Genomic DNA, 13,825 nt, shown 5'->3' with positions numbered 1-13,825 from the left:
GTGACGCGGCGCGAGCTGCGGGGCGGTGCCACGCTGTCACCATGGTAGCGCTGTCCTGGCCCCGCCCCCGGAGGAGGCCGAGGGGAAGCGGCGCGGCGCAGCCAATCGGCTACCGAGCGTCTGCCGAAGCAGCCAATGGGCGGCGCGGAACCGGTTTAAAACGGGTGGCGGTTTGGGCTGAGGGGCACGGCGGGTTTGGTACCTGAGGTGGAGGCGCTCTCGGTTCTTCCTCTGGTCCGGAACCGACCCAATCGTCGCCTTTGTCGGGGCCGCTGTACGGCCTGAGCACGGGGAGGTGTCGGAGGTTCCCGAGGTGGGTGACAGGGGAGAGGAGGGCTGGCGGGCGGTGTTCTCGGTGCCGGGCGCTCCCCTGGCTCCCGGGAGGTGCTGGGGAGGCTCCCGGGAGTTGAGGGGAGGATTTCTGGGGAGGTGCGGGGGGCTGCGGGATCTGATGGGGAGGGGTCCCGGGAGGCGATGTCCCACAAGGGCTGTGCTGACATCTAGGGCTCGAAGTCTGGCTTGGACTTTGTGCGGAAGGTTTTGCCTTGAAGCTCTCAGTTAAAAGCAGCTTTTCCTGCAGACCCCTCTTGAGTAAGGTGTTACTTGTCCGCCTGTGAGAAGCTCTGGGGGGGGAGCTGCTGTACCAATGTAAGGGAAGGCTCTGGTCTGGGGTCTCAGGTGGGGGCAATCTGTTTGTTTAGTGTGTCCTCTAATGGTTTCGTTGTCTGGGGAAGGGATCTCCCTGCTGGTAAGGTAATCGGCATTTCTCTTGGCTGCTCCAGTGCTACAAGTTGGGCAGAGGACTGGGTTGCTAAGGTGGGACCTGTATTGAGAAACCAGTTAAACATTAGAGATGGGTCACAGCAAACCAAAGGTATAAAGGCTTTTATGTGGGCTTGGTAGTGAGACCTTTCTCAAACTCATACGAGCTCCTTGAGGGCTATCAGCCTCCCAGGTGTGCTAATAATGCCTTCAAATAAAGGCTCTGCAGCTAAACAACTGTGAACTGACATGAAATAGGGGTTTATTCCCCCTCCTCTAGGGATTCATAATGCATCTGTGTTGCCTTAAATGTGGTATGTTTCAAAACTCTTCCTTGGTGGAAGAAATAACAAATTATTTGGGATTTTTTTTTTTATTGTTTGAACTTTCTAGAGTGGCCTCATCAACCTGAAGATGGCAACACTCATCTTTGTCGATCAAGAGAATGGTGAAGTTGGTGCTACCAAGAGTCGGCTGAAACTCCCCACAGGACCCTGTGCGTATGTGCTGCCCTAAGCCACTGGGGGGCAAGTGAAGCGCACAAGTGTTTTGTTATTCTCTGTTTTGAACAATAGTCGTTTCCTGTTATTGTATCTACTTATCTAACCGGTTCTCCTAAGCTCATAAATTGATACAAAAATGAAAACACCTCTCTACTTCTTTAAACAGTTCTTATGTTACTAAGGTATAAATGATAAACAATGATTTTTATGACAGCCTGCTTTCCAGCACATGCACTTCTTGAAGCAAACTTTAGAGTTTATGTGGTGCTAAAGTTGTGTTGTTTTTTCTTTTCTTACTTCTCACTCTCCAGCAAAAGCCTTATCTGAAAGAACACAAGTTAACACTCCACTTCCCAAGAAAGCCATTGGTACCTCTCCAGCCATGTCTCATTCTGTCAGAAAGGCTCTTGGAAATGTGAACAGAACTTCAGGAGTCACAAGCAAGATGGAAAAGAAGGGAGAGAAAACTCAGCCTTGCACTGCAAACAAAGTATGATGCGTGCATTGTTTACCTACTCTGGTGGCTTAACTCTGGCAAGTAGTTAAGTACCACACAGCTGCCTGCTCACTGTCACCTCACTGCAATGGGAATTGGAAAGATAAAAATGAGGACTTATGGGCTGAGAGTAAGACAATTTAATAATTAATATCTCAAATTGCTCACCAGCAGCTGACTGATGGCTTCCAGTCCATGAGCAATAACAGCCCTCCAGGGTTCCCCACCATTTTCCATTGTTTTGTGTATGGAATATCCTTTTGGTCAGTTGGGATAAGCTGTTCCAGCTGCTTGCTCTCCCATATTCTTATCCCCAGCTTAGTGGTGCTGTGTAAACACTGCTGAGCAATAACTGAAACAGCCTTGGGTTACCAACACTGTTTTAATCATAAATAAAACCATAGCATTATGTGAGCTACCAGGAAGAAAACCAGCTCTAGCCAAGACCAGGGCACCCTCACTGGCACAGGGAGTGCAGCTCAGGGGGTACCTAATGGAGAAGTGGCTCTGGAGAAAATGGTCTGAGTTAATGTCTTGTTCACAGGCTGAGTATCAGGCCTTTAATATTAGAGCCTTAATGTTCTAGTGCAGTAACTTGCTGCCACTGTAAGAGTCCTTCACTAAAACTTAATTGAAATGTTTGCCCATCTCCAGCTTATGTTGAAGGTATTGGGATTTGGGCATAACAGAGGGTGTGGGAAGCATTCCTGTCTGTAGGAAAGCAACCGCAAAGGTACAGCAATGGGAAACTACAGTAACTTCAATAATGTGATTTTCTTTTTTTAAGATAACTGAAAAGACTGCTGGAGTAGAAAGCTGTGACACAGTGGCTGAAGAAGACTGGCCAGAAATAGAAAAAATGTTTCCTTATGATCCTCAAAGTAAGAGTTATTGCTGTCATTAAACAAGAAAATCATGTTTTGATGAGTTACTTGAGCCAAGCTGCTGTGGCAAACAGGCTAGAATTGAATTTCTCTGGAGTCTGCCCTTAAACATAAGGGTGATTGCCACTTCTGCAATATTGTCTCCTTGATTAAGTATTTCTAACAGCAACAGTTGTGCTCCAGCTATGAAGTAGTCAGAGACCATTATTATAGTGGCTGAAAACTAGTTCCAAATAGCCATGCTATAGTCTCTTAATTCATTAAATGGCAACTGGTAGGCAAGTATTCAAAAGAATACTTCAGCAGTAGTGAAGAGTAGATTTCTCTTGAGTGTATGCCAAGCTCTAGTAATCTGTAACTTGAGGGAGTCCTACTGCTGCAGGATGTAAGGGTTGAAGATGGAACTTCTAAACCTGTTCTTAGAATCTCTGCAGTGGGCTGTGCTATCTCAGTCCTTCAAAGTGTGTCCTGAAACAATCCAGTGAGTATGGAAGTGAGTATGCAAAAATTTGCTGTGCCACAAACTGCTTCAGTGTATGTAAAACACTTTGTGCTTGGTGATTTTGACCTGGTAATTCACTAAACTAAAAGCCTCTGCTTTACATTAGCAGTTGTTTAAACATTCTAGAATTCGATAAGTGTGAGATTTCATGGACAATTTAGGTGTAGCTTCCAATAAATATCCCTTAGAGGGGGCTGTTGGACTGTGGTATTTTGAACCTGCTAACACTTCTTTTACTCTTGGGGAATTTTCAGTTTCCCACACTACTGCTGTTGTACACTTCCTAAACTACAACGTGTCTTTCTCAAGCAGCCTTTGAGAGTTTTGATCTTCCTGAAGAGGACAAAGTAAGCAATATCAACCTGCATGGTGTTCCTCTCATGATATTTGAAAGGACATATGACAGATGTGTGAAGATGGTTCCTTCACCTGTGAAGATTGAGGAGGTTTCATGGGAGTCCAGTAAGTGGAAACTTAACATGAGTTTTAGTCCATCCAGTACTCATCAGGGAGTTGGGAGGACGCCTTAGTTGGCTGCAGTAGTGAACTGCCACTGCTGTTCCAGCTGCCAGCACAGCAGACTAATATCAAACAGCTTTGGGTGCTTAATCAAGCTGAATTTAAGTTGGTATCCCTTACTACAACAACTGCTGCTCTCAAAGTGATGTTACTGAGCAATCTTTTGCAGTGGACTGCTAACTATCAGTTAGGTGGAGCTGATTTATGTGGAATCATAGAATGGTTAGGGTTGTAATCAAATAATATTTCCTTTAGTTCTTCAAGAAGCTTATGCTAATCTGTTGGGAGTTGGCTTATGTTGTAGTATAAAGTGAGTTTCATGAGAAACTGATTTGCTCTATTTCTCTCTTTCAGACTTGCTACAATCAAATGATTTTCTTGCTACCCTGGATGAGATCATTGAAATGCCACCTCCAAATTATGACCTTGAATGTATATACTGAAGCTTCTATTGAATTTAAAGTTTGTTCTGTATTTTAATAAAGGTTAATGTAAGCTGTATAATACTGGTCTTGTCTATTTCTAGTAGACCCAAAATATTATAGTCCTTTCAAAAGGAGCCTTTCTGGCAAGCAATTAAAGCAGAGCTTGGATAAGCTTCTAGCAAGACTGTTGTGAACAATATCCAAGAGTTGGTACCTGCTGATCAAACTGTGGTCATGATAGCTTAAGGTGTCCTTTTGACCATTATCCAATAAACAAGCAAGAGTTTAAAACTAATCTGTAGATCCAGTGTAAGTACTGGCATTTTTCCTTTCTTGAATTTATTTGCTTATCACACTTGCTGTCCAGGGTGGCATATGTTGAATCTTTATGCTGCTGTAGGCTTCACTTTTAAATTGTCATAGCATTGTGGCTCAGACTACAGGGTATTGTCTGTGCTCTGAGGAAAAGGTGGTGGAACCCCATTCTTCAAATTATAAGCATACATGTTCAATAATCTTTCATTTTGCATTGTAATGGCCTCAACTCCAGTTTCTCAACTAAAATCAGTTGTAGAAAGTGGTCAGCCTTAAGTTAAGCTGCTTTTATAGTTCCAGAGCAATAATGTTGTCAGTTTACAGCAGCTTGAGTTGCCTTCAGCTGTTACCTCATCCTTACAATGGGTTAATATTCTGCTGTGTTATGGTTACCTGTGAAGGCAGAAGGTCTTTCTGTTCTGCCATGATCCACCTGATCTCTGAACAGGAGGAACTGCTGTGTCATGTGCTATTGGTACACTGGAGCAGTGGCAAGAAGCTCATGCTTACAGTGGTGTCTGAAAAAACCCCCCAAGAAATATCCTTTAATGCTTGCAAGTTGACAAAGATGAAAATGGTCCAGGGAAGGAATGAGTTTAATTTCGTGTGGGTCAGTGCTGCAACCCTGATTTCTGCTTCTTGGAGGCATGATGCATGGCTGCCACCTGACAAGGTGGGAATGTGAAGGGGTGACCATAGTCCTTGTCATTGTTTCTAGGAAACAAAAATGCAAGCAGCAAAGGAACCCTTGTGCTTCCCCACTACTCAGGAGGTAGATGGGCCTCCTGGGAATTGTGCTGTTGCAAATTTTGACCTTCAGTTGTCTTAGAACTAGAAATTTCCTGTTGTTTCTAAATGGTCAGACATCTGCAATGAAAACTGAGATGGTTTCTTCTTCAAAGTTGTCAGGGTATCAAAGTGTTAAATTGTAATAAATTATAGCTGGTCTTTATCTCCAGCTTCTTGCCTTTGGTTTGAAACCTCAAAAGTCAGAGGAATATCAAACTAAACAAAAGAAAAAATACAATTAAGGAAGTTCTGTATACAGATTTTAAGTTTTGGCTGATACTTAACTGCATTTTAGTAGTTAATAGTTTTGGAATGACTCTCCAATAAGTGAGTTAAAAAATTGCTGGGTAAAGTCTACCAGCCAGATGAGTTAACCATGGTATCTGTAGAAGAGAGAAAACTCAAATGTGCTAGGAGAAAAGTCCAAGCCACTTTTAGAGGAAAATGCCTGTAACTGAGGCACTGAAATTTGTCACACAATGCAATCCTCTGGCTTCTTGTTAAGCAGCCACCCAGATAAGAACAGTAATGAGTATGCAAATCAGCAAATAATGTGCTGTGAGATACCATAAGGATATGACAGTGTGTGAAAAGACGTCTGAAGAGAGACACTAGTGCTTTGTAGGGGTTATGGAAGTTTATAATGGTAAAATAATTTTTGGTTTATTTAAAATATCCATGGTGATCAAGCACCTAGATTATTATTTTAACCTCCAGGAATAAATTGATCATGCCCATGTTGGTTTTTTTTTTTTTTTTTTTAATATTAGAATGGACAAAAATTGGTATAATGTTTGAAAAGGTGATAAATGATTCAAGTAACCCTAGTGATAGTCTTTGATCCTGAAACCCTAAAGATTGTTACTTGTGGGGAGAGGGGAATGTGTGTGCAGAAAGCACAATGGGAGTCAGACTTGGGAATATTGCATAGAGCATGAGGTAATAATGCTAGAATGAAATAAATGAATTTGAACTAATGAATCTTAATTTATTAAATCCTTTCAAAGTCTAGGGAAAAAGAAACAATCAAGTTTTGTGTGCTTTTCACCCATCCCCAGTTTGACTTTTTCTATAAATTTCCAAAAGGGTTTTTTGTATGCAGAGGAGCATTTTCTGTAGGAACTTTCTGAGGTGTTTCATCTGTTTTTCTCCACATACTGCAAGCAACACAAGCCAGTCAAAGTTAGGTCTGAGTAAGAAGCAAGCTAAGTTTTTCAAGATTTTCCCTGTAAATAGTTGAGATCAAAAATGTGTGTTTCATCTTCTAAGTCATCTCTGAGCCATGACAGGAGTGTTGCTCGGAATCTTGAGTATAGGATACAAATCTGTATTCAGCAACACAATGCAAAAATTGTTGGGTTTTTTTTTTGCTGCTGCTGTGGCTGATCAATATTTAATGTTTAAAGACTGGTTACCTCTTAAAAATGTTGGCTTCAATTCTTTTGGTTTAGAATAAAAAATAAGTGCTAATGCCCAATTTCAGACGCATGTATGACAAAACCCAGAATTAAATTTCTCTGAATGATGAAGTTAACTTAGATCTTGCTTGGATGCTAATTCTCAGCATCAAATTTTAAGTGACTGGGAATATTTTTGTTTTCTACAGTAGTACCTCATCTTGTGCTTTTTGTTTTCATTGGCACCTCTGCTTAATGCAGGTCAAAGTTTTTGCTTTTACAAAGCTTTCTTTGATAAACATTCATCATAAAGATCCCATTTATTTCAGCTGGCTTTTACTTTCCCCACTTCATGTACTTTCCAGCTCAGCTGGCTGGGTTTGGAGGGAAAGACATCCTCCTGTGACTTGCATGAGGCTGAAGCTGGGATGAGCCTGTGGGCTGAGCTTCCCACCTACCCTGGTGCCTGGGAATGTCACACTGCCTGGGAATGTCACACTGCTTGGAGCCATTGCAGTTAAGCATTTACACTGCCTTCCACTGGTGATTTAAAAATCAACTTCCCTAACTAGTTTGATGGTGCTATTATCATATGCAGCTTCTTTCACTTAAAGTTTTTATTTCCTGTTGGGGTTTCGTCAGAAATAGTTGTAATTGAGTTCAGAATGCTGTCTGAGCTCTACCCTGCACAACAAACTGCTTGTAATGTTTTGGTTTATTTGCTTGATCAGTTTATGCTTCCTGCGAAGATCCAAGATATCTGGGATTTTAAATGCAAATGAATGCTTGCTTGGTGGCTTGTTCTTATTTTGAAGAAGCCTTGATAGACCAGTGAGACTGTGTACCCTGAGTGGGAAGGCTGGATTGGAACCAAGCACACAGAGCAGGTCCCTTTTTAGTTGCTTTTCACTCTGTAAAGCATCTTCTTTGACAGCATTCTGGCTGTGAGCATCTTTTTAAATCCTTACCTGAGCTTCTTTGAGAAGAACTCAGATTCATATAAAAATAATTTCTTAGCAGGCTGAGCCAAATTATTTCAGTGCACATCAGCTCATTCATCCTATTTGCAACACAGGGGCAGTGGGTGGCACCATGGTAACAACATGGAGTGCAGCTTCTCCTCCTGCAACCTGACAGCTGGGATGTGATGATGTTTGCTTTTGGTACATCCTGCTCAATGCAGGCATCTGTACTGGGTTTCATTGCTTCATTAATGGGAAATGGAGGATAGGAGTAAGCACTGAGGAATCCAATGTGCCTCTATCCTATAACTACAGGGAATATTTTATCAGCCAAGGGCATTTTATCTCCTGTTGTTTAAAAAGAACTGAAATAAGAAGCCTTGGAGGCAATTGGTCTCTCTAGGGTTAGCAAAGCCATGAATCTTGTAACTTGTAGTTCCACTGTAGCTTTATGAGTGTTAGCAAAAAAAAAAATTACGTCCCTCTAACCCCAAAGTGGTACTTGCTGTACTCCAAGAGACACAGACACTCATCAGATGTCTATAATGAGGTTTATATACACAGTATACAGGTATTTACTAACTTGTTGTTTGGGATCTGACTACAAACATGTATTTTTTCCTTACAAAGTGTGTAAGAATATCCATAGTTGATAAGTTTACTTCTAACTGCAGTTAAAATCATAGTTGGCCTGTTGTGCTTAAATGATCTACAGAATTGAAGGGAAAAGGTAGAAAATGGCCCCAATGGGTATCTTTTTGCAGTCAGGTTATGAAGGATAAAAGGATGGCACCCCACAAGGTGTTTTTCCAGCATCAGTGTGGGTGTACACCTCAAAAGAGTGAGAGAAGGTGAGTGGGGCCTGGCTGGGAGCACATGGGAGAGCAAGCAGAGTTTCTGGGGATATGAAGTACAAATCATCCTGTTCCTTCCCTGGTAAACTCCCTGCTATCCACAGAAACACAAAACACAAGTCAGGGCTGCCCCTGGGACTGCTGCAGGGAAATCCCAATAGCAGGGCCCTTCAGGACCTTTCTGTTCTCCAGAGCAGTACAGAATTCTCCAGACTGTGGGGTGAAAAATGTGGCCACCTGTCCTTCTGAAGCAGCTTGAACAGGTGTGAGAAGTCTGAGTGCTGAACAGGTCCCTTCTGGGACCTGAGGAGCTGCCCTGAATCCTTCTACAGGGCAGGGGTAGGACATCTGCTCCAGGATCCTTTGGGTCAGGTGGGACAGGCAGTGGCACTCAGCACATCTCAGAAGGCACAAACATCCTCTGTGCTGGGATGTCCCCAGTATGGGGCTGTCACCTTTCAGAGGAATAGCTTTCTCAACAGGAATATTTTCTTTGGCTCTTGTTCCAGTGCAAGTTCTGCAGAATCTCTATGACTCAGTCTTGGAATGACAACCCCAACAAAACCAAGCTTGAAGCTTTTGTTTGGCTTCAGTTTTCTGTTAGCCAGGTGAGCAAAACCGTTCCAGCCTCAGGACTCACTAAACTTAACATCACATTTAGATAACCTATTGTCTTGTTCCTTAATCAAGCATACGGTGCTGCTGGAATTTATGCAGAGGGTCTGCATTTCATGGAACCTCTTTTTAGAGATCTGAGCAGCCAGAACTTGGGCTCTCTGTGCCTGCTGCTTGTGGAAACTTCAGGCAGGAGAAATCAGTTCTGATTCTCTGAACTGGTCCCATTCTTATGAAACCAAGGCTTTGAATTTCAAATCTGACTTACAAAATCTTCTTCAACAAAACATAGGAATAAAACTTAGGTTTGTAAATGCAATGTCTTCTGGTTCCACTAGTGAGCTGACCTACCAAAACACTTGTGAGAGGAAAAACATCAAAATGAAAACGGAAACATTCCTGTAGGAAATTGATTTCGACAACACAGCACTTTTTAAAGAATAATTATTCCACTAGAAGGGGTTCAAAACTTGCAAGTTGCAACCAGGTTCTGGATTTTGCTTTTTACTTTCTACCCAGTCTTGTCCCAGTCCTTTTTTCAGATAAGTTCTCAGCAGCTTCAGTGTTAGTAAACTTTCCTCTGAAGTGTTTTATTCTTTTGTGTGTGCCCATCTTCCCACACCTTATTCTGACTTTCTTTTGAAAGTAGGAAGGATCTGGAAATGCTTTGCACTGAGATCTAATTGCATCGAGGAAGCTTGTATCCTGTTTCAGTTGTGCCCTGGTTCTCCAATCTGGTGCATGTAGCCATGCTGTGACTCTTAAATTTTGCTACAGTGATTTGCTGATGGATGGATTATTCTCGGGAGGAGCAGAGGGGGTAGGGCTGTTTCTAATGCTGGAACTCAGGCACTTCTCTTTGTTCTCCAGATTTTTTTTCCAGTCGGAAATAGCATCCTATTTTTCTGATTAATACAGAGACCAAAAAAATCCTTTGTTCTCCTAATAGCTACAACATTATACTTGAAAGAGAGGCCAACTTTTTAGGACCCTGGTGGTACAGCTAACTCTTGAACTATTTTGCCCTGCTTAGGAGCCTGCAAAAGTTGGTAGGAATTTGTTACTCACCTGGGGTCTCAGTGCTTCTGCAACTGTCCAGGCTTCTGGGCTGAGCATTATTTCCTGGTACTACAACCAGAAAGGCAACATTTTTTTCTGATGAACAATACTGTCAAATACCTAGATATAACTTTCGAAGCTGTGTGTTTGACTTCAGAACCCAGGTTCTATTTTTAGATGTAATTTATGAGCCTGAAGGTACATCTACAAAAGGATTTGGGCCTCTGTTGTACCTATGCCCAAACTGCAGATCCTCAGAACTCCTGCCATAATGGTGCTGAGCTGTGGTAGCACTGATGCCTTGTGGCTCTTCTGTTTATTCCAGATGGATTCTCTGATATGCAGCTGTTTCTAGGCAAGAAGCTAGAATCTCGTTTATCCCTAAACCCTGCTAAGATGTTCCTTGGCTTCCTTGTTCTGTGGAGGCTGAGGTGGGTTTCAGAGCACTTTCTTCTCATGTGGGTGATGGACAGAGCAGGCTGACAACTGAGGAGGAGGTATTGGTGTTTCTATTTCCAATAGCACAGTACTCATCTGAGTGTGTGAGAGGGCAGTGTTCAGATTTCCAAGGAGCTCAAGGGCATGAGAAATCCTGATCCCAGCTGAAGTGTTCTGGAGGACACTTCTCAACCACTCCACTTTGGTGTCCCTTGGGCAGAGAGGGGAGAAGCTGGGGGCTTGGGTGGGTTAGGCTGCTTCTACAAGGAGAAAGAAAACTGCTAAGAAGACAGTCCTCTGCATGGAGAAAAATCTGCCCTCCTTTGGGCTGTGGTCAGGGAAGCAGCATCCCTGTTTCCTTCCCTCTGTTCCTGCCCTGCTGGTGATCTCTGCTCCTCAGTCCCTTCCCTCTGGTTCTGGATGTCCTGGCCTCTGTCCCATGCCTGGGGCAGTGGAAGGGGTTGCTCTTTGCTGTCCCTCCTGCTCAGGGCTGACTCACTTCCTGACTTGGTAACTCATTCGAAACCTTCCTGTTTTCTTTTACTTCTGACTGCAAAGCCCCTGGTGAAGCCGTCGATAAAGCCTGTTACAGAAATCCTACTGTGCTGCCTGATACTATTTTGCATCCTTTCTTTTCACTCAAGCTGGCTGCTAGGGAAGCAATACATTTTTTTTTTGCCCACCAAAAATACTGCATTTATCTTGGCAGGAGCCATTTGTCACAGGCCCAGGGTGCCCCCAGGACCAGGGGCTGTCGAGATACTGCAGGCTGGGACTGAGCTGTGCTGGCAGATCTGCAGGCACAGTGTAGTTTGTGGGGGGGTTTGGCCATGGTTTTTCTGGCCCTAACAGTTTTGCTTTCACAGGTGTTCAAGGCAGTCACAGCAAAATAATTAAAAGAAAGCTGAGTAGAATGACTCTGGCCGAGTTTGAAGACAGCAGGCCAGGTGAAGTGGCTGTTGGGGGGACACTGAGCAAAGCATCCAAGCCTTCTGTGCCACTACAGAGCAAAATTCTTCCTTTTAGGATAAGAAATCTGTGCATGTACATGCACTCAGATATACAGTGGGGGAAGGTTGATGCCTCTGTATCAATGTCTGCAGGCATTTCCTACTGGGAACGCTTCCCAGCTTAGAAAAACATGTCATGGAGGGTAGCTGCACCTCTCCTGTCTTGACATGTTCCTTCTTCTTTGGTGAACCTTGTCCGTGAGCAGAGCCCTGTGGCTTCTGAAGGCTGCACAGCTCATCAGGATTACACAGAAGGGCTGTTCCTGCCATCCCTTCTCTGCTACCTGAGCATGCCTGATGTAGCTCTTTGCTGCTTGCATAAGAGACGGGAGCTCTGTATCCCAATTTATATGCCTATCGTGGTGCAAAGTAACAATTTAAGGATTTTTAATTTAAGGAATTTAAAGTAACAATTAAGGCTTTTTGCAGTAAAATCCTACCTGGCTTCTTATATGACCATAACCTGTGTAAAGTGGTCTACGGGAAGTTCATGATTTTATAAAGTATTTCCTAGGTTTCTGTGTCAGCTCAGTCTCTTTTGACTCAGTTATACTGGATATTAAAGCAATGAGACAGAAATCAGTGAGAGAGTTTGTAAAGTTAACAAGCCAATTCAGGTTAAAGAAACCCAACAACTAAATGCATGAAAGTAAAATATAAAACATATTTGTACAAAATTAAAAGATAATACATATATTTGTCTAAGGCTCTTCATTGTAGAAAAAGACTCATAGAACTCATCTCTCAAGGGAGATAAGTGAAAGTGTGGTTTTAACAGTATTGAGCAAGAAATTTTTCTAAAGTAACCTGGATTTTGCCATAGATTTCAAGGGGACATGCTCCACCTCTTTTTGGGATTCATTTTGGTATTATTTCACTGTCTGTCACAAAGAAATAATATAAGAAGGGATGGAAGATTTAGAAAATCATACAAGAAGTAACTGTATGTTTACTATGCTTTCTGAAGGTTATGTTTTTGTGACAGATATTTTATATACAGGACTTGATTTATCTCTGATGCCTGCATGTTTTATACTGCTGTAACTAGTTTGGAAGAAATCCTCCCTCCTAAGAGGACCTTCCTCCCCAGTGAAGGAAGAAAGTCAGCCATGTATATTTATACAGAATACAATGGACAGCAATAAATGAAGATGGAACTACCTGATGGTGTTAATACTGGCACCTGGGCTGTGATTTAAAGGCTGTGGCCTTTAGAAAGCACTGCATGGCCAGACACTGTTTCTGCTGGAGCATCAGTCAGGGCTGTGGTGTTACCTTGTTTGGCCTAACATAATATTGCTTCAAGAAATTCCAGCCACTGAATTAGGGTAAGGTGTAGACTTCCTGTCAAAAACCAAAATAAGGTAGTCAAGACTTTCCAGAGGAGATGCTAAGATGATAATAACCATCCTGACTGATGTCAGCTGTCAAGAGCAGTGCACAGAATATTTTCTGTCTCTTCCTTTATCAGGTGCTGGGCACAAGCTTTCTTTTTCCCTGCCTTTAATCTTTGCTTTTGTTTCACAAAGCAAAATGGAGAACCTGTCCTGCCATCTTTCTTAAGTCCTGTGTAAATGTTTAGGTTTTCCTGGTCACTTTTCTTTTTTACTTGGAGGATGTGCTGAAGCCTGGGGAACGTGATTCTCTCACCGGGAGTCTCAGGCTGTTGTAGTTTATCCATCTGTGACACAGGCACATAATGAAACCTGCCTTTTGGGACCCAGGAAACTTGGATAATCTTTACTTAAAGAACCAGCGAGGATGTATGGGTCCTCAGGGAACAGACTAGTTTGCTTCAGTATCTTTTACGAAGAGGTTTTTACACCTGGTGCTAGAGTGAGGATGCATTTTGAAAGTTGTACCAGTGAGCAGTTCAAATACAGCTGGATCCCAGCCCAAAATATGACCATCCATCTCTTCCTGTGCAATGATGCATACAAATTTATTTAAGCATCCTTATTGATAAGCCCTATGAAGGCTTTTGCTGAAGGCTTTTGCTTCTCTGTCCCCAAACTTGACTCTGAGCTTGGATATGGTGTTTTATTACCCAACACCAGGTCTCTCAAGCTGCTGAAAAGCAAAACCCAAGTTTTCAGAACTTTGGGATTATTTGCCACCTGGATCAGGGCTCAGTGAATCTGCCTTCCAGTGTTAACCACTGTTGTTAGGTATTTTAACACAGGTATTAAAGTGGTGAGTGGGTTTGTGTCTGAAACCTCTGCTCATGCAAAGTGTGACTTAGCCTCACTGGAGATCTGAAAGCCGGTTGGGTTCAAACAAAAGATGGTACATACT

The 13,825-nt window shown here is 42.8% G+C and overlaps 2 protein-coding genes across 2 annotated transcripts in view; both read left to right on the top strand.

Moving 5' to 3' along the window:
• Nucleotides 1-13,825, top strand: part of FABP6 (fatty acid binding protein 6) — a 452,944-nt gene that overhangs the window by 94,340 nt on the left and 344,779 nt on the right. The gene's annotated exons all lie outside the window — the stretch shown is intronic.
• On the top strand, nt 163-4,164 carry PTTG1 (PTTG1 regulator of sister chromatid separation, securin). Its single transcript, XM_071758940.1, has 6 exons — nt 163-313; nt 1,156-1,258; nt 1,577-1,755; nt 2,549-2,642; nt 3,460-3,609; nt 4,021-4,164. Exons 2-6 carry the CDS (start codon nt 1,177-1,179, stop codon nt 4,107-4,109), a joined length of 594 nt encoding a protein of 197 aa, XP_071615041.1. The 5' UTR covers nt 163-313; nt 1,156-1,176; the 3' UTR covers nt 4,110-4,164.

Source organism: Heliangelus exortis, chromosome 15, assembly GCF_036169615.1.
Source record: "Heliangelus exortis chromosome 15, bHelExo1.hap1, whole genome shotgun sequence".
Taxonomy (NCBI): Eukaryota; Metazoa; Chordata; class Aves; order Apodiformes; family Trochilidae; genus Heliangelus; species Heliangelus exortis.
Note: the sequence above shows the minus strand (reverse complement) of the source record. Positions and strands in the feature narration are given on the sequence as shown.

Bases quoted from the DNA above. Each gene is read 5' to 3' on its own strand.
- PTTG1 (XM_071758940.1), top strand. From the start codon at position 1,177: ATGGCAACACTCATCTTTGTCGATCAAGAGAATGGTGAAGTTGGTGCT. The intron at 1,259-1,576 runs GTGCGTATGTGC...CTCACTCTCCAG, and splicing joins GAAACTCCCCACAGGACCCT to CAAAAGCCTTATCTGAAAGA. The intron at 3,610-4,020 runs GTAAGTGGAAAC...TCTCTCTTTCAG, and splicing joins GGAGGTTTCATGGGAGTCCA to ACTTGCTACAATCAAATGAT.